Below are 15,940 nucleotides of genomic sequence, written 5' to 3'. Positions count from 1 at the left end.
CTTAGTGTGCTTGTGTGTGTGTGTGTGTGCGCGCGCGCGTGTGTGTGTTGGTACTAGAGTTTAAACTCAGAGCTTTGACCTCCCTCTTGGCTCCCCCACATGGAGTTGGTGCTCTACCACTTGAGCCACAGCTCCACTTCTTGGCACTTTGCTGATTAATTGACATAAGGATCTTACAAACTTCTGCCCACACTGGCTTTGAACTGCAATCCTCAGACCTCAGCGGCCTGAGGAGCTAGGATTACAGGTGTGAGCCACTGGCAACCCTCAAAAAGAAAAAAAAGATATATTTAAATCCTCATTCTCTCCAGTTCCCAGAGGCAAACAAGAAGTAAGGCAGGTAGTAAGGCTACAAATCGGAGTGCTCTGGTCTTGAATCTGTATGTGAGCTTTAAATTCGCCCGGGGTGACTTTGCGTTCCCAGGCTCTGGGAAGGATGGCTCTCTGTTGGGATGTCCCGAGAGAAATTATCAGCGTCCCAGCCCAGAGCACTCTGGGACTCAGTTTCCCCATCCAGGGACCTGATGCTTGTAAGGAGAGTGAGAAGTGGGCCAGACTCACCGTACAAGGGCTCAGAAGGCTGTTGTTAGTGTCACAGTCACAGTGAGCTGTCCAGACGGGGTGACTGATGCGCCCACGGGGCCGCAGGACGGGGCTCGCCCGCCCCTCCGCCTTCCGCGCCCGCGCCTCTCCCTCGGGCGCGCCTCCGGGGCGGGGCCACCGCCGGAGGCTCCGCCCACCTCCCGGCCTGGCCCGGCGGCGCGCGGCGCTAGGACCCCGCGGGCCGGGGCTGCAGCGGGGCCTGGGCGGCCGGCCGGAGCGGCGCAGACCCCGGCTCTCGGCTCCCGGCGCCATGTGAGGGGGGTCGGGGGCCGCGGGGGGCCCGGCGCTCCCCAGCGGAGGTGAGCGGGGGGCTGAGCGGAGGGCGCCGTGGGGGGGCTCTGCCTGCACAGGGGAAATCGGGGGCCGCCGGGGAGGGGATGGACGCGGGGCTCCGGGGTCCCCCCTGCACTCCCTCCCTCTGGGTAGCCGCACCCCGAGACCCCGGGTCTCGCGCGGCCTCCCGCCGCCCACTCACCGGGCTCAGCGCCGCCCGCTTCGCCCGCGGGCTGGGTGGGGTTAAGGTTCCCGGAGCCTGGGGCGCGGAGGGGGCAGTGGGGGCCCATCTCCCCGGAGGGGGCATCGTGGGGCGTCCCGCCCTCCGCCCCGGGGCCCAGCCCCCCCCCCCCCCCCCCGTCTGCTTCCCGCCGCCAGGCCGGTGCTCGGCGCGCGCCCCGCACCCCCGGGCTTCTTCCCGGGGGACCCCGCCGGGTTCTGTCCTGTGAAGCAGGCTCCCCAAGCCGGCTCGGGCTGCCGCAAGGCCTCCTTTCTGAGCCTCAGTCTCCCCATCTGTGAAATGGAGAGTGGGAGCTCAGCGGGGCGATGCCAGGGCCGGGCCTTGAGTCCTGGCGGGGGGGCGGGCGAGGTGGGGGTGTTCACGGGCAGCCTCATCATGGAGACACGGGCCTTGAGCAGTGGAGAAGGGAAAAACCCCTAAAACCCAAGACTTAAGGGCTGCTGGCCTTATGGGGCACTTCCACGCCCAGTGCGCCCCTTGCCGGGTCGACTTGAATTGTCCCAGTAACCTCGCCTTCCCCTGTTCTTGTTATCCCATTCCACAGATGAGGAAACTGAGGCTCAGAGAGGTCACATGGCTTGCTCGAAGCCCCCCAGCCAGTAAGTGGTGGACCCGACAGTTGGCACTGGCGCCTGACCTGACTTGCTGTCACTTTACCATGGCCTTCTCAGAGCAGGACTGTGACGGGGCTGACCAGGGGGACCGTGGTCCTGGCTGAGGGCACTGCTCAGGCAAAGGTGGGAAAGTGGGGGCGTGGGCTGGGACCTGGAGCTTGCCAGGTGCCCGGAGCGCAGGGGCAAGCACAGGAAGGGGGGGTTCAGGAGAAGGAAGGTCTGGTCCTGGGCCAGGGCCTTGAATGGCCAAGGCCGCAGGGCTGAGGGGACAAGCGCTCCCCCTTTCTGATATGCCTCAGTTTCCCGATCCATGGGAGTTGGGGGGGAGGGTCTCCTTGGGCTGGACTGGGGTGGGTGGGGCGCTAGGGAGGGGCGGGGCCAGGGACTGGCCAATCAGAAGCAGGGTGTGTGGAGCTGGGCCTGAGTTTCTGGGGCTATTCCTGGCGTGGGAGTAAACAGCTAACCAGCTGCTAGGTCAGGGGGCGGAGATAGTGGCCGGAGGGAGAGGCCTCTGCAGGAGGGGACAGAGCGGGGGAGCCCTCTCCCCCAGGCAGGCCCTTTTTCCACTCTCTGGCCCAGCCTGGTGGAGGTGGACTGGAGGCAAGTTCGCATGCCAGGGTTACAGGTGGGGAAATTCAAGCGTGCAGAAGGGCTCAGGCCCTGGGGAGGAGAGAAGGGAGGGCCCGGGAGCGAGGAGCCTGATTTCCCCAGGCCCTGGCTGGGGCCAGAAGGAAAGCTGTCCAGGATTGAGACCAGAGCCTTGGACCGATGAGGAGTGTCAGCGCTGGTAGTGTCTTCCGAGCCAGGACTAGACCTCTGTGACTGCCCTGGACCCCTGGATGGCACTTGCCAATGTCTGAATTCTCTGATGGATGTGTACCTCCTTCTGTCCCTGCAGCTGTGGAGGCCCAGGGGGAGAATCTGTGTGAACTGTGCCTCCAGGAGCTCCCAGGCTGGAGGAGGACCCAGGAAGTTGCTGGTCTACCCTAGGCTTGAAGAATGAGTGGGAGTCAGGAGGGTGTTGGAGGGAGAGTCTCAGAAAGGCTGACCTCAGACCCAAGGGAACCAGCAGAGGAGTTTGGAGGCCTACAAGGGATGTTGGAGGTTAGAGCAGGATGCGAACAAGGCTTCTGCCATTAGTGTTCAGAAAGTAGATGTGGAACCACACAGCGTTCCACCTTTACCAGCTCAGACTGATTCCTTCCCTTTCTGCCCCTCAGTATCTCTCTCTGTAAATTGGATACCACCCTGAGCCTTAAAGTTCTGGGCATGTGGGAGAGATGTCAGGGTTGAGAGGGCGAGGCCTGTGACCGGCTGGACCCAGCAGAGGGTGCCCAGGCCATAATCCTTTCTGGTGGCTTGCAGGTGTGACCCCACATCCCTGCCCCCCGGGCCACCTGCAGGACGCTGGCCCCTACCCCTCAGCAGACGCCGGAGAGAGATGAGTAGCAACAAAGTAAGTCCCCTTCCTTCCTTATCCCAGTCCGAGTCTCTCACTTTCCACTGTGAAATGGGCTCCTTTGGACCTGCCTCCAACGCGACCCCCATGACTCTCTAACCTGCCAAAGGGAGCTGCTGGCCTGGGAGGCATTCCAGTTCCAGTCCTGCTGTGGCCACTGATGTGCTGAGTGGCTTTGGGAAGCTCCTGCCTCTCCCCTGTTGTTCTACATCTATCAGTCAGGTAAAGGTGACTAGGAGATGGAGCGCTGGAGGTGGGATGGAGCACCGGAAGTGAGCAGGGGGCTGGGGGGAGGGCAGAGTTCAGAAGATGATGCAGTGTGATCATCACAGATGATATCAAGATTCTCCAGCATTTATTTATTCATGCTTTCCTGAGCACCTACTGTGTGCCAAGCCTCCACCACTTTTTCCATGATAGCCTTCGGCAGAGGGTGACATCTGGAGGTAGGGGATGGTTGTGGTAGCCTAGTGTTCACAGTACTCTGGATGTCAGTGTTTTCTGGATATTGGAGTAATAAAGGATTGAAACTAAGAAATATAAATGTCACAGACAGGGTGGTGATTTGACTTAGGATTTTTGTGTGTGTGGGCTTGGACTCAGGGCCTGGGCGCTGCCCTTCAGCTCTTCAGCTCAAGGCTAGCGCTCTACCTCTTGAGCCACAGCAGCACTTCTGGCTTTTTCTGCTTATGTGGTGTTGAGGAATTGAACCGAGGGCCTCATGCATGCAAGGCAAGCACTCTTCCACAGAGCCGCTTTCCCAGCCCTGTCATTTCTGACTCTTAATGGTATAAAAGGGACATGCAATCAGTAAGGACTACACTTTGAACTTTGATCTTTCCTGTGGCTAGTAATATGCAGTGTGACACTCTTGTGATACTTGGCAAGGCACTGACTCACCACTTCCAGAAAGCCCTGTGCTCATGAGAGGGACTCATCAGCACTCGCAGTTAGAAGGCTACATGTACTACTGAATGTATTTTCTCATTTCGTATATTTTCAATTTCTGAGGCATTTATCAGGATGTAACCTTAAAGAGTGCCTCCACCCAAGGGCTAAGAGCCAGGCCCTGATGGAGCCAGCTCTGGGAAGGAAAGCTGTTTGCCTGTGGGCATTGCGGGCAGCTGAGTGCTCTAGAAGGGTGGGACTTGGGGGAAGCAGGCTCACAGAAGGAGCCAGAGTCACTGGGGTGCCCACCTAGGCTGCTCAGAGCTGCTAATCTGGGCACTGGGGAAAAAGCCTTTATCTGCGAAGCTGTGGGCACTGCAGGAGTCCTCCTCGTAAGCCCACCAGCACCCAGACCCAAATGCAGCATCCCCAGCATCCTCTACTGCCAAGGGAAAATATGCAGAGGGCTTACATCCATTTCCACAGAGCAGGCAAATAGAAGGGCTTGGACAAATAGCTGTTCCCTTATATATATGGGGGACTAGTTCTAGAATCTCCTGAGGATACAAAATCCAGGGATGCTCAAGTCCCTTAGAAAAAATAGCTGAGAATGTGCATATTACCTACATAGATTCTCCAGTGGACTTTAAATCCTCTCTAAATTGCTTATAATATTGAATACAATGTATATGCTATATGAATTGTTATACTGTGTTATTTAGGGAGTAATGACAAGAAAAGTCTGTGCATGTTCAGTAAAGATACAGCCATCAGAGGTGTGTGCCCGCTGAGGCTTGAACTCAAAGCCTTACTTCCTTGCTCAGCCTTTTCTCTCGTAGGCATTTGAGCCATACCTCCAGGTATGGCCTTTTGTAGCTTAGACATAAGAGTCTCTCAGCTTTGTTTGCCCCTGCTGGCTTCAAACTGCAATTCTCCTCCCCAGTAGTCAGGATTATAGGCATGAGTCACTGGGGCCCTGCTAACTACATTTTTGATTCCTGGTTGGTTAAATCTCTGGATTGGGAGCTTCGGGTACTGGAAAACTGACTATATAAGGATAAGTTATGGAGAATGGTTTGGAGAAGACCCAAGCCCTCTAATTTGGTACCCTCACCTGTCTCTTAAGCATCCTTTTAGCTGCATTTGGAGGGAATCCTGTCCCTACACCCAATTCACTGGAGCCAACCCACCCCAAGCACCTCCTGTGCTGCAGACCTGGGACCTGGGTACAAAGCTGACCCTGTCCCAGTCCTCAGGGACCCAGTCTGAGGGGGTAGCAGATTGTCAGTGCTCTGCTAGGGGGAACCTCAGGTTGCTGGAGGAGTTGGGGGCCTGACTGCTCTGGTGTGAAAAGCCAGAGGGAGCCAGGCATGGTGGGCAGCAAGGAGGTGAGATGCCAAGCCCGCTGGGTGCCTGGGCCCTCAACAGCCTCTTTCCTCTCCAGGAGCAGCGGTCAGCAGTGTTCGTGATCCTCTTTGCCCTCATCACCATCCTCATCCTCTACAGCTCCAACAGTGCCAATGAGGTCTTCCATTACGGCTCTCTGCGGGGCCGCACACGTCGGCCTGTCAACCTCAAGAAGTGGAGCATCAGCCACGGTTACATCCCCCTTCTTGGCAACAAGGTAGAACAGCCAGAGATCCCTGAGAGCTGCCTGGTGCCTGTGGCTCCTCCCCACTGCCCATCAGTGGTGCTGTCTCCTCTCCTCCTCTACCTCTTCCCTCCTAAACGATGGCGAGCCCTGGGGTCAAGGCTCTTGCCTCTGTTACTTTAGCACCTTGCATTTCTCCCTCCTTTTCTCTCTCTCTCCCCTCTCCTCCCCCCCCCCCCTTCTCTTTCTTGTGCTGGCACTAGGTGTTGAACTCACGATCTGGGTACTATCCCTTAGCCTTTTTCATTCCAGGCTGGCACTCTACCACACACCCACTTGCAGCTCTTTTTTTTTTTGCTTTTTCTCTCTCAGTCCTGGGGCTTGCACTCAGACCCTGATCACTGTCTCTGAGCTGCTGCTTCTTCTCCTTCTTCCTCCTTGTTCTTCTCCTTCTCCTTCTTCTTTTTGTCCGTAGTGGGACCTGAACTCTGGTTCTGGGCACTGTCCCTCAGCTCTTCAGCGGAAGGCTAGCGCTCTACAACTTGAGCCACAGCACCCCTTCTGGCTTTTTCTGCTTATGTGGTGCTGAGGAATTGAACACAGGGTTTCATGCATACAAGGCAAGCACTCTACCACTGAGCTACCTTCCCACCCCTCTTCTTTTTTTTTTTTTTGGTTGGGCTTGGGTACTGTCAGCTCTACAGCTCAAGGCTAGTGCTCTCCCACTTAAGCCACAGGGGCACTTCCGGTTTTCTGATGGTCAATTGGAGATAAGAGTCTCACAGACTTTCCTGCCTAGGCTGACTTTGAACTGTGATCCTCAGATCTCAGCCACCTGAATAGATAGGATTATAGGTGTGAGCCACCAATGCCCGGCTTCCCTAAGCTTCTTTTGCTCAAGGTTAGTGTGCTACCAGTTGAGCCACAGCACCACTTCTGGCTTTTTCTGGGATTCATTGGAGATAAGAGTCTCACTGACTTTCCTGCCCTAGCTGACTTTGAGCCATGATCCTAAGATCTCAGCCTCCTGAGCCGTTAGGATTACAGGTGTGAACCACTGGCCCCCAGCTTTCCCTGAGCTTTTTTTGCTCAAGACTAGTGCTCTAGGGGCTGGGAAGGTGGCTCAGTGGTAGAGCGCTTGCCTTGCATGCCTGAGGCCCTGGGTTCGATTCCTCAGCACCACATAAGCAAAAAGAAAAAAGCCAGAAGTGGCACTGTGGCTCAAGTGGTAGAGTGCTAGCCTTGAGCTGAAGAGCTGAGGGACAGCGCCCAGGCCCAGAGTTCAGGCCCCACGACTGGACCCCCCAAAAAAAAAAAGACTAGTGCTCTATCACTTGAGCAATTCCACTTCCACAGCTCCACTTTTGTTTTTTTGGTGGAGAGAAGAGTCTCACAGACTTTCCTGCCCCAGCTTTGAACCATGATTCTCGGGTCTCAGCCTCCTGAGCAATTAGGATTACAGGGGTGAGCCATGGGTATCTGGACACTTTTTGCTTTTTTGGTGTTAATTGGAGACAATAGTCTCACAGATTTTGCTGCTCAGGCTGCCTTTGAACCGTGATCCTCAGACCTCAGCCTCCTCAGTAACTAGATTAAAGGCGTAGCCACCGGCGCCTTGTTCACCTCTTTCTTCTTGAAGGAAAGGATGAGCCATAAGAGTCAAGGCTCCAGCCTCTTTGACTTTAGCCCCTTGCATGCTGTGTGACCTTGAATAAGTTCCCTGCCTTTCAGTAGTCCTTGATGTATGTGTGTGTGCGCGTACGTGCGTGCGTGTGTGTGTGCACGTGTGCATGCATACCTGTACCTGCCAGTGCTGGGATTTGAGCTCAGGGCCTGGCCACTGTCCCTTTTTTTTTTTTTTGCTCAAGGCTGGTGTTCTGCTTGAGATACATTTCTCTTTCTGGCTTTTTCCTGGTTAATTGAAGATAAAAGTCTCAAGGTTATTCTGCCTGGGCTGGTTTTGAGCCTCAGTTCTCAGATCTCAGCCTCCTGAGTAGATAGAATTACAGGTGTATGCCACAGGTGCTCAACTTGGGCCTCAACTCTTTCCAAGGTTTTATTTGTTTTATTTATTTAGTTTAGTTTTGCTGAGTCCGAAACTGGTACTTGAACTTGCTCTCTGATGCTTGCTTTCACTCACTGGCTGGCATGCTACAAGGTTTTCTTTTCAGTGCTATTATTCTACCATCTGCCAAGTCATGGTTGCTGTAGAAGTATGTCTCTGGTTTTTATGGGGTCTCTCTGGTGTCTGCCAAGACTTGAGAGCAGGATACTGGGATCCTGGACAACACAAAAGCAGAAGTAATATTGGCTGCTTTTTTTAAAAAAGTGTCGGGCTCTGTGATCATTAGCAACTCTCAGGCACATCCTGTGAGTTGAGTATTATTGTCATACTTGAAGAACTGGGGTAACGAAGGTTCAGAGAGGTAAAATCACTTGTCCAAGGGCACACAGCATGTGAGAGAGAGCCAAAGTATTTTGTCAACTCCTGCTGGCTCCTTATTGATCTAGTATTAGGATTTAGCACTGTCTCCTCTGTCTTCCTGACTTGAGTAGCTGTTGTATTTCTGGAGTTCTCCCTGTAGGAGCTCTCTCTTCTCCCTCACTGAATTTTCTCTAGGGCCTTTGCCTGGACACATCTGCACTAGGAAGAGGCCCATTAGCAGGTGTTTAGAGATAGACTGGCATCTAATTGAGTCTTTCTGTATCCTGAGAACCCAAAGAATAGGAAAAGGAGAGAGGAGAAAGTGGGGACTAGAGTGTGGGTGGGGTGGAGAGGAAGGAGATGAGCCTGGTTTGTAGCTGCTTCCAACCTGATGGGAGCTCCTGAGAGCCAGGAAAGCCTGTGTTGGGCCTCTGTGCACAGAACAGGATGTGCTGTCAGGAAGGCTTGTTGGTGGAGATGGGGAGCCGGCCAGGAGAGGCATTCTCAGCTGATGCTCAAGCTGGAAATCTGTGTCATGCCATCATGGGTTCAAATCCAGGTTCTGCACTCCAGCGGAGAATGCCCAGTTCTCTGGATTGTCAGCTTGGCCTAATTCAGCCCCTTTTGGTTTCTAAGGTACCACCTAAATTTCCACATTGGTCTGTATTTTCTTTTTTTGGTCCGGTCGTGGGGCCTGAACTCTGGGTCTGGGTGCTGTCCCTCAGCTCTTCAGCTCAAGGCGAGTGCTCTACCACTTGAGCCACAGCGCCACTTCCAGCCTTTTTTTTCCCCTGCTTATGTGGTGCTAAGGAATCGAACCCAGGGCCTCATGCATGCAAGGCAAGCACTCTACCACTGAGCCACCTTCCCAGCCCTGGTCTGTATTTTCTATTTTTCCTTCCTGGAATATTTTCCACCTTTCAGGACTCTACCCAGAGAGGCCTCCCGAATGACCATTTTAAAGGAGCCTTTGTCCTGGTCCCTCCTGATCACCTGTGCCTGGGCTGCCTTTTTCCTAGCTTGTATTACATTATTATATTCACTGTCTGTCTGGCTCTGTCTGTCTGTCTGTCTGTCTGTCTGTCTGTCTCTCTCTCTCTCTCTCTCTCTCTTTGGTGCTGGTACTGGTGCTTGAACTCAGGACCTTGTATCCTCTTCTAGCTTTTTTTGCTCTTAAGGCTAGTGTGCTTCCACTTTCCACTTCCTTCTTTTTGCTGGTTAATTGGAGATAAGAGTTTCTCAAGATTTGTCTGCCCTGGGCTGGCTTCAGATCTCAGCCTCCTGAGTAGCTAGGATTGCAGGTGTGAGCCACCAGCTCCTGGCTCTTGAGCAAGTTGTTTTTGCTCAGTACTCTGTGCCTAGTACTTGGCCACTAGGCAAGCTGGTTATAAATATTTGTTGAATGTTGAATGGTTTGTTCCTGACTATGGAGGTGTGGATATATAGAGTTCGAGTCTACAAGACTGATGGTGATACTGTTGATTTTCTTTTTTCTTTTCCTTCCTTCCTTCCTTCCTTCCTTCTTTCTTTCTTTCATTCTTTCATTCTTTCTTTCTTTCTCTCTCTCTCTCTCTCTTTCTCTCTTTTCTTTCTCTCTCTCTCTCTTTTCTTTTTTCCAGTCTTGGCGCTTGAACTCAGGGCCTGGGCACTATCTTTAAGCCTCTTTGTGCTCAAGGCTAGCGATCTACCACTTGAGCCACAGCACCATTTCTGGCTTTTTTGATTAGTTTATTGGAGATAAGATTCTCATGAGGACTTTTCTGCCTGGGCTGTCTTCAAACCCTGATCCTTCGATCTCAGCCTCCTGAATAGCTAGGATTACAGGCGTGAGCCACCAGCACCTGGCTAATACTGTTGATTTTCTTTACTCTACAGACGCTGCCTTCCCGGTGCCACCAGTGTGTGATTGTCACCAGCTCCAGCCACCTTCTGGGCACCAAACTGGGCCCAGAGATCGAGCGGGCTGAGTGCACCATCCGCATGAATGATGCACCCACCACAGGCTACTCGGCTGACGTAGGCAACAAAACCACCTTCCGAGTGGTGGCTCATTCCAGTGTGTTTCGGGTGCTGCGCAGGCCCCAGGAGTTTGTCAATCGGACCCCTGAAACTGTCTTCATCTTTTGGGGTCCCCCAAGCAAGATGCAGAAGCCCCAAGGCAGTCTTGTGCGTGTCATCCAGCGGGCAGGCCTGGTGTTCCCCAACATGGAGGCCTACGCCGTCTCTCCCAACCGCATGCAACAGTTTGACGACCTCTTCCGGGGTGAGACGGGCAAGGACAGGTACCAGCATCATGCCTGCTCCCTCCCTCTCAGACCCTGCCTTATGGCCTGTTGCTTCCAGCATGCACTGCTCTGGGGATATAATCATTTCTTGTCACATTCTAGTCAGTTTTCCAAAGAAAGTTCTCTTTATGTCCAGCTGTTAACAGAGTCATCTCCCGTGTCCTATGCATGGCTTTATCTTCCTTAGACTTTCTCCCAGCATGCATCATCTGAGGGAACAAGGGCTCCTAGCATGCTCTGCTCTAAGGTTATACAGCATCATCTAGCGACTTTCTAGGAAGGCTTTCTATACCATTGCACCATATGTAAAATCTTGACTCTTCCCAGCATGCCTTGCTTTAAGCACAGTTACTCCCAGCACGCTGTGTTCTAAAGGTCCATCATCCCAGTATGCCCTTCTTCTCTGACTAATCTCCCTTGAAAACTTAAATTAGCATGCTCCAATGTAAATTCAATGTGAGCCCATGTGTAATTTAAAATTCATTGTAGCCACATTTAAAAAGTCCTTTTAAAAATTGTTCACTTTGAGAAGTGGTGCTGTGGCTTAAAGTGGTAGAGCACTATCCTGGAGCTGAAGAGCTCAGAGACAGTGCCCACACCCTAGGTTCAAGCCCTACCACTGCCAAAAACTAAAAAATAAATGGATAGAATTATTGGAAGTGGCGCTGTAGCTGAAGTGGTAGAGCGCTAGCCTTGAGCTGAAGAGCTGAGGGACACCGTTCAGGCCCAGAGTTCAAGCCCCATACCAACCAAAAAAAAAGAAATAAAAATTGTTCACTTTGCCAGGTGCCGGTGGCTCACGCCTGTAATCCTAACTACTCAGGAGGCTGAGATCTGAGGATTGAAGTTCAAAGCCAGACAGAGCAGAAAAGTCCATGAGGCTCTTATCTCCAATTAACCACCAGAAAACCAGAAGTGGTGTTGTGGCTCAAGAGGTAGCGCGCTAGCCTTAAGCTGAAGAGCTCAGGGACAGTACCCAGGCCCAGAGTTCAAGCCCCACAACTGACCAAAAAAAAAGTGTATTTTACTGTATTTCATTTGATACAATATGTTCACCATATAACGTTTTACATATTTTATTAGATTTTGGAGCTATTATATATGATACTGTTTTTATTTATTTATTTTTTGTCAGCTATAGGGCTTGAACTCTGGGCCTGGGCGCTGTCCCTCAGCTCTTCAGCTGAAGGCGAGCGCTCTACCACTTGAGCCACAGTGCCACTTCCGGTCTTCTGGTGGTTAATTGGAGATAAGTTTCACAGACTTTCCTGCCCAGGCTGACTTTGAACTGCAATCCTCAGATCTCAGCCTCCTGAGTAACTAGGATTACAGGCGTGAGTCACCAGCACTGGCTTGTTTTTATTTTTTAAATAGTGGAAATTTTTTGGTAGTATGAGATTTGAACCTAGGGTCTTGTACTTGTAAGGCAAGTACTCTACCACTTTAGCCATGCTAAAGTTTTTGTTGACCTTGTAACTGCCTAGCTCACTGATAGTTTTTTTAAGATATTTTTTTGAAAGTTTTTAATAATCACGTTGAATGCAAATAAGGACAATTTTATTTCTTCTTTCTAAACTATGCCTCTGGTTTCTTTTTTCTTGCCCTATTGCAATGGTGAGGATTTTCAGTACAATGTCAATTGTGTTAGAAGTGGTAACTGTGGTGGCTTCCCTTCATCAGGAAATTTCTCAGGAAGTTCTCCTAGTTTGCTGAGATTTTTTCCCCACTTTAACCATGCCCTAGTATATGGATTTTATGAAGTTGACTTCATCTGAATTGTTACATTTATATACACAGGTTGTTTGAAATTTCCTTTTCCCTTTATCATTTCCTTCTTTCTCTTTTCCTTTTCCTTCCTTCCTTTCTTCCTTCCTTCCTTCCTTTTCTTTTTCTTTCCCTCTTTCTTTCTTTTTCTCTTCTTTCTCTTTCTTTTTCTTTCTCTTTCTCTCTTTCTTTCTTTTGTGCTGGTCCTAGTGCTTAACCTCAGGGCCTGGATGCTATCCCTGAGCTTTTTTGCTCATGGCTAGAGCTCTACTGTTTGAATCACAGCTCCACTTTTGCCTTTTTTGAAGTTAGTTGGAGATATGAATCTCACAGACATTACTGCTCAGGCTGACCTTGAACCACTCTCTTCAGATCTCAGCCTCCTGAGTAGTTAGGATTACAGACGTGAGCTGCCAGTGCCTAGCATTCCCCTTATTTTCTTTTTTTCTTCCTTTGTTTTGTAGTGCTGGAACTGGTGCTTGAACTCAGGGCCTCCTGCTTTTATTTTTATTTTTTTTCCACATAAAATTGGCATTGTACCACTTGAGCCTCAGCTCTACTTCCAACTTTTTTTTTGGTCGGTCGTGGAGCTTGAACTCTGGGCCTAAGCACTGTCCCTCAGCTCTTCAGCTCAAAGCTAGCAGTCTACCATTTGAGCTACAGCTCCACTTCCGGTTTTCTAGTGGTTTATTGGAGATAAGAGTCTCATGGACTTTTCTGCCTGGGCTGACTTTGAACCACAATCCTCAGATCTCAGCCTCCTGAGTAGCTAGGATTACAGGCGTGAGCCATCGGCGCCCAGCTTACTTCCAACTTTTTGTAGGTTAATTGGATATGAGTCTCTATAATTTGTCTATGCAGGCTGGCTCTGAACCTGGATTCTTGAATCTCAGCCTCTTGAGTAGCTAGGATTACAAGTGTTGAGCTACCTGTCTCTGGAAGAGTTTTTGGTTTTTTTTTTCCCTCGCACGCGCATGCGCACGTGTGTGTGTGTGTGTGTGTGTGTGTGTGTGTATACATGCGCACGTGCGCGTGCTGCTACTGGGTCTTAAACTCAAAGGGACACTGTCTCTTTTTTTTTTTCACTCAAGGCTAGAGCTCTACCACTTGAGCCACAGTTTCACTTCTTTTTGCTGGTTAATTGGAGATAAGAGTCTCTTTATTTTCCCAGGCTGTCTTTAAATCTTGAGCCTCAGATCTCAGCCTCCTGAGTTGCAAGAATTACAGGCATAAGTCACTGGCACCTGGCTTGGAATTTTCTTATGATCCCTTAAATATCTATAGGTGTTTTCATTTTTATTTTTTTTTTTTTGGTTCCGGTCCTGGGGCCTGAACTCTGGGGCCTGGGCGCTGTCCCTCAGCTCTTCAGCTCAAGGCTAGCGCTCTACCTCTTGAGCCACAGCACCACTTCCGGCTTTTCTCTTTTTGCTTATGTGGTGCTGAGGAATCGAACCCAGGGCCTCAGGCATGCAAGGCAAGCGCTCTACCGCTGAGCCACCTTCCCAGCCCGGTGTTTTCATTCTTTATTCCTGATACTGGTAATTTCTCTCTCTTTTGCCAGTTTTGCTGACAAAGAACATTCCACTACATAAATGTAAAATATTTTCAGAGACACATAAAACATCAATGACATATTCTACATTGTTTTTCTCACACTTCCCCAGAAGCCCAGGGTGTAATTGACACACGTGTGAGTGCTCCGGCCATCCATGACTGGTGGCATCTGTAGTGAGGCAGGTTCTTGGCTGCTGGCCTACGCCTTGGTTTGTGCTATGCTTCCTCCAGCGCAGCCTTCTCTAATCAATCCTCCCTTTAGGAGTTTGATTCTATCTCTGGCATAGCGCTTTTCGCATGCTGTGGTCACAGCCACTCCCAGCCTGCCCAGCTGTGACCCAGACCTTATTCCAAGCATGCCTCGCTTCTCCTCTTCCCCTCAAAGGAGCATTCTCCCTGCGCCGCCTCTTTCTGGAAAGCATCCTGCCAGCATGCATACTCCCACAGTGCAAATAGACGGAGGTGACAATGGGTGGGGGGAGGGGGAGGCAGGGTCCTGAAGGGTGGCTAGGAAATTTCTGGGAAACTGGGTGGCTTGGCTATTTTTCCATGCCTGTTCCTCCCCTTGCTGCCCGCATCTCCCTTCATCGTGACCCCTTCTGCCCCCAGGGAAAAGTCCCATTCGTGGTTGAGCACAGGCTGGTTTACCTTGGCGATTGCGGTGGAGTTGTGTGATCATGTGCACGTCTATGGCATGGTCCCCCCTGACTACTGCAGGTGAGCCCTCTGGGGAAAGTGCCCCCGGTTGCTGGTTATAGAATGAATCGGAGGAATCAGGGCATCTTGGCTAGAGTGTATTCAAGGGTCTCTCTAATGGGGTGTCCATGCTGCTCTTCAGAGATGTGAGCTGCCTTAAGGGCCTGTATCCCGAGCTCAGCCTCTTTGTATATTAATAGTTGTTATTTTAGCTGGACACTGATGGTTCATGCCTGTAATCCTAGCTATTCATGAGACTGACCTGTGAAGATTGCAGTTCAAAGCCAGCCTAAGCAGGTTGAGACTCATCTTCAATAAAACTACCAAAAAAAAAAACTGGAAGTGGAGCTGTGGCTCAAGTGGTAGAGCACTAGCCTTGGTCAAAAGAAGTTTAGGGACAGTGCCTAGGACCTGAGTGCATGCCCTAAGACCAGCACAAAAAATAAGCCCCAGGATGAGCACACACACAAAAAGATTTTTTGTTTTTTATATCCCAGTACTGGGGCGTGAACTTAAGGATTTGCCCCTTTTGCTTGGCTTTATTTTTTTCCACTCAAGTCTGGCAGTCTACCACTTGAGCCATACCTCAACTTCTAGCTTTTTGCTGATTATTTAGAGATAAGAGTCTCACAGACATTTCTTCTCAGGGTTGGCTTCAAACTATGATCCTTGGATCTTAGCCTCCTGAGTAGCTAGGTTTACAGGTGTGAACCACTGGCACCAGCCAATTTTTTTTTAATTAAACAACAGCAAAAAGTTTAGTCATGAACCTATTCCACTCTGCCCATTTTCCAGGTGGAAAACTGAGGCTCAGGGAGGGGCAGGGATTTCCCCCACTGAGACCCTGTGGTGGTGAGGGGCTGGAAGGGCCAGGACCCCACTGGTGCTCACCTTGCCCTGATACCCCATCTGCTCTGCCCCAGCCAGCGGCCCCGCCTGCAGCGCATACCCTACCACTACTATGAGCCCAAGGGGCCAGATGAGTGTGTCACCTACATCCAGAATGAGCACAGCCGCAAGGGCAACCACCACCGCTTCATCACTGAGAAGAGGGTCTTCTCATCTTGGGCGCAACTGTATGGCATCACCTTCTCCCACCCTTCCTGGACCTAGGCTATCTTGCCTGTGGGACCTCGTGAGGGACACTGGAGAAGCCGTTCTGGACCCAGTTCAGAACCATGGCAACTTCTGACCAATCAAGGCTAGAGTACCTCTCAGCCAATCAGGGCCTGGAGGGGTGTGTCCTTCAGCCAATCCTCCAACCTGGGAGATATCTCTTGGCCAATCAGGGAATTGGGATTCTTTGTGGTTAATCAGGGGTGTCAGGTCGTCTTTCTTGTCCAGTCAGGGTCTGAGACTAGTCAATCAGGGTATAGGGGTCTTTCTGAGTCAATCTGAGGCTAAGGATATTTCCTTTCCCATGAGGCCTTGGTTCAGAACCCCAGGAATGGAGCCCAGATCACTCCTTACTTAGCTGGTGTCCTATCCCAAGGAGCTGGGAACTTGGTGTTACACCCTCAATTCCAGTCATCAAAGAGATGAGAGGG

The 15,940-nt window shown here is 51.3% G+C and overlaps 1 protein-coding gene across 5 annotated transcripts in view; it reads left to right on the top strand.

The window, feature by feature from the left end:
- St6galnac6 (ST6 N-acetylgalactosaminide alpha-2,6-sialyltransferase 6) overlaps window positions 1-15,940 on the top strand; it is a 22,010-nt gene extending 6,070 nt beyond the window's left edge. The window contains exons 1-7 of one of the 5 annotated variants that reach the window (XM_042680899.1): window positions 820-902; window positions 1,662-1,716; window positions 3,097-3,187; window positions 5,523-5,702; window positions 9,970-10,376; window positions 14,307-14,414; window positions 15,321-15,940. In XM_042680899.1, coding sequence (XP_042536833.1) covers window positions 1,691-1,716; window positions 3,097-3,187; window positions 5,523-5,702; window positions 9,970-10,376; window positions 14,307-14,414; window positions 15,321-15,585 — 1,077 coding nt within the window. In that variant the 5' untranslated portion in view covers window positions 820-902; window positions 1,662-1,690 and the 3' untranslated portion in view covers window positions 15,586-15,940. Of the gene's footprint in view, window positions 1-819; window positions 903-1,661; window positions 1,855-2,336; window positions 2,357-3,096; window positions 3,188-5,522; window positions 5,703-9,969; window positions 10,377-14,306; window positions 14,415-15,316 lie in introns of those variants that run through there. The other 4 variants (XM_042680900.1, XM_042680901.1, XM_042680902.1 and 1 more) reach the window with 4 other exon arrangements.

This window comes from Dipodomys spectabilis, unplaced genomic scaffold (assembly GCF_019054845.1).
Source record: "Dipodomys spectabilis isolate Male_0828 unplaced genomic scaffold, ASM1905484v1 ptg000067l, whole genome shotgun sequence".
NCBI classification, from domain to species: domain Eukaryota; kingdom Metazoa; phylum Chordata; class Mammalia; order Rodentia; family Heteromyidae; genus Dipodomys; species Dipodomys spectabilis.
Note: the sequence above shows the minus strand (reverse complement) of the source record. Positions and strands in the feature narration are given on the sequence as shown.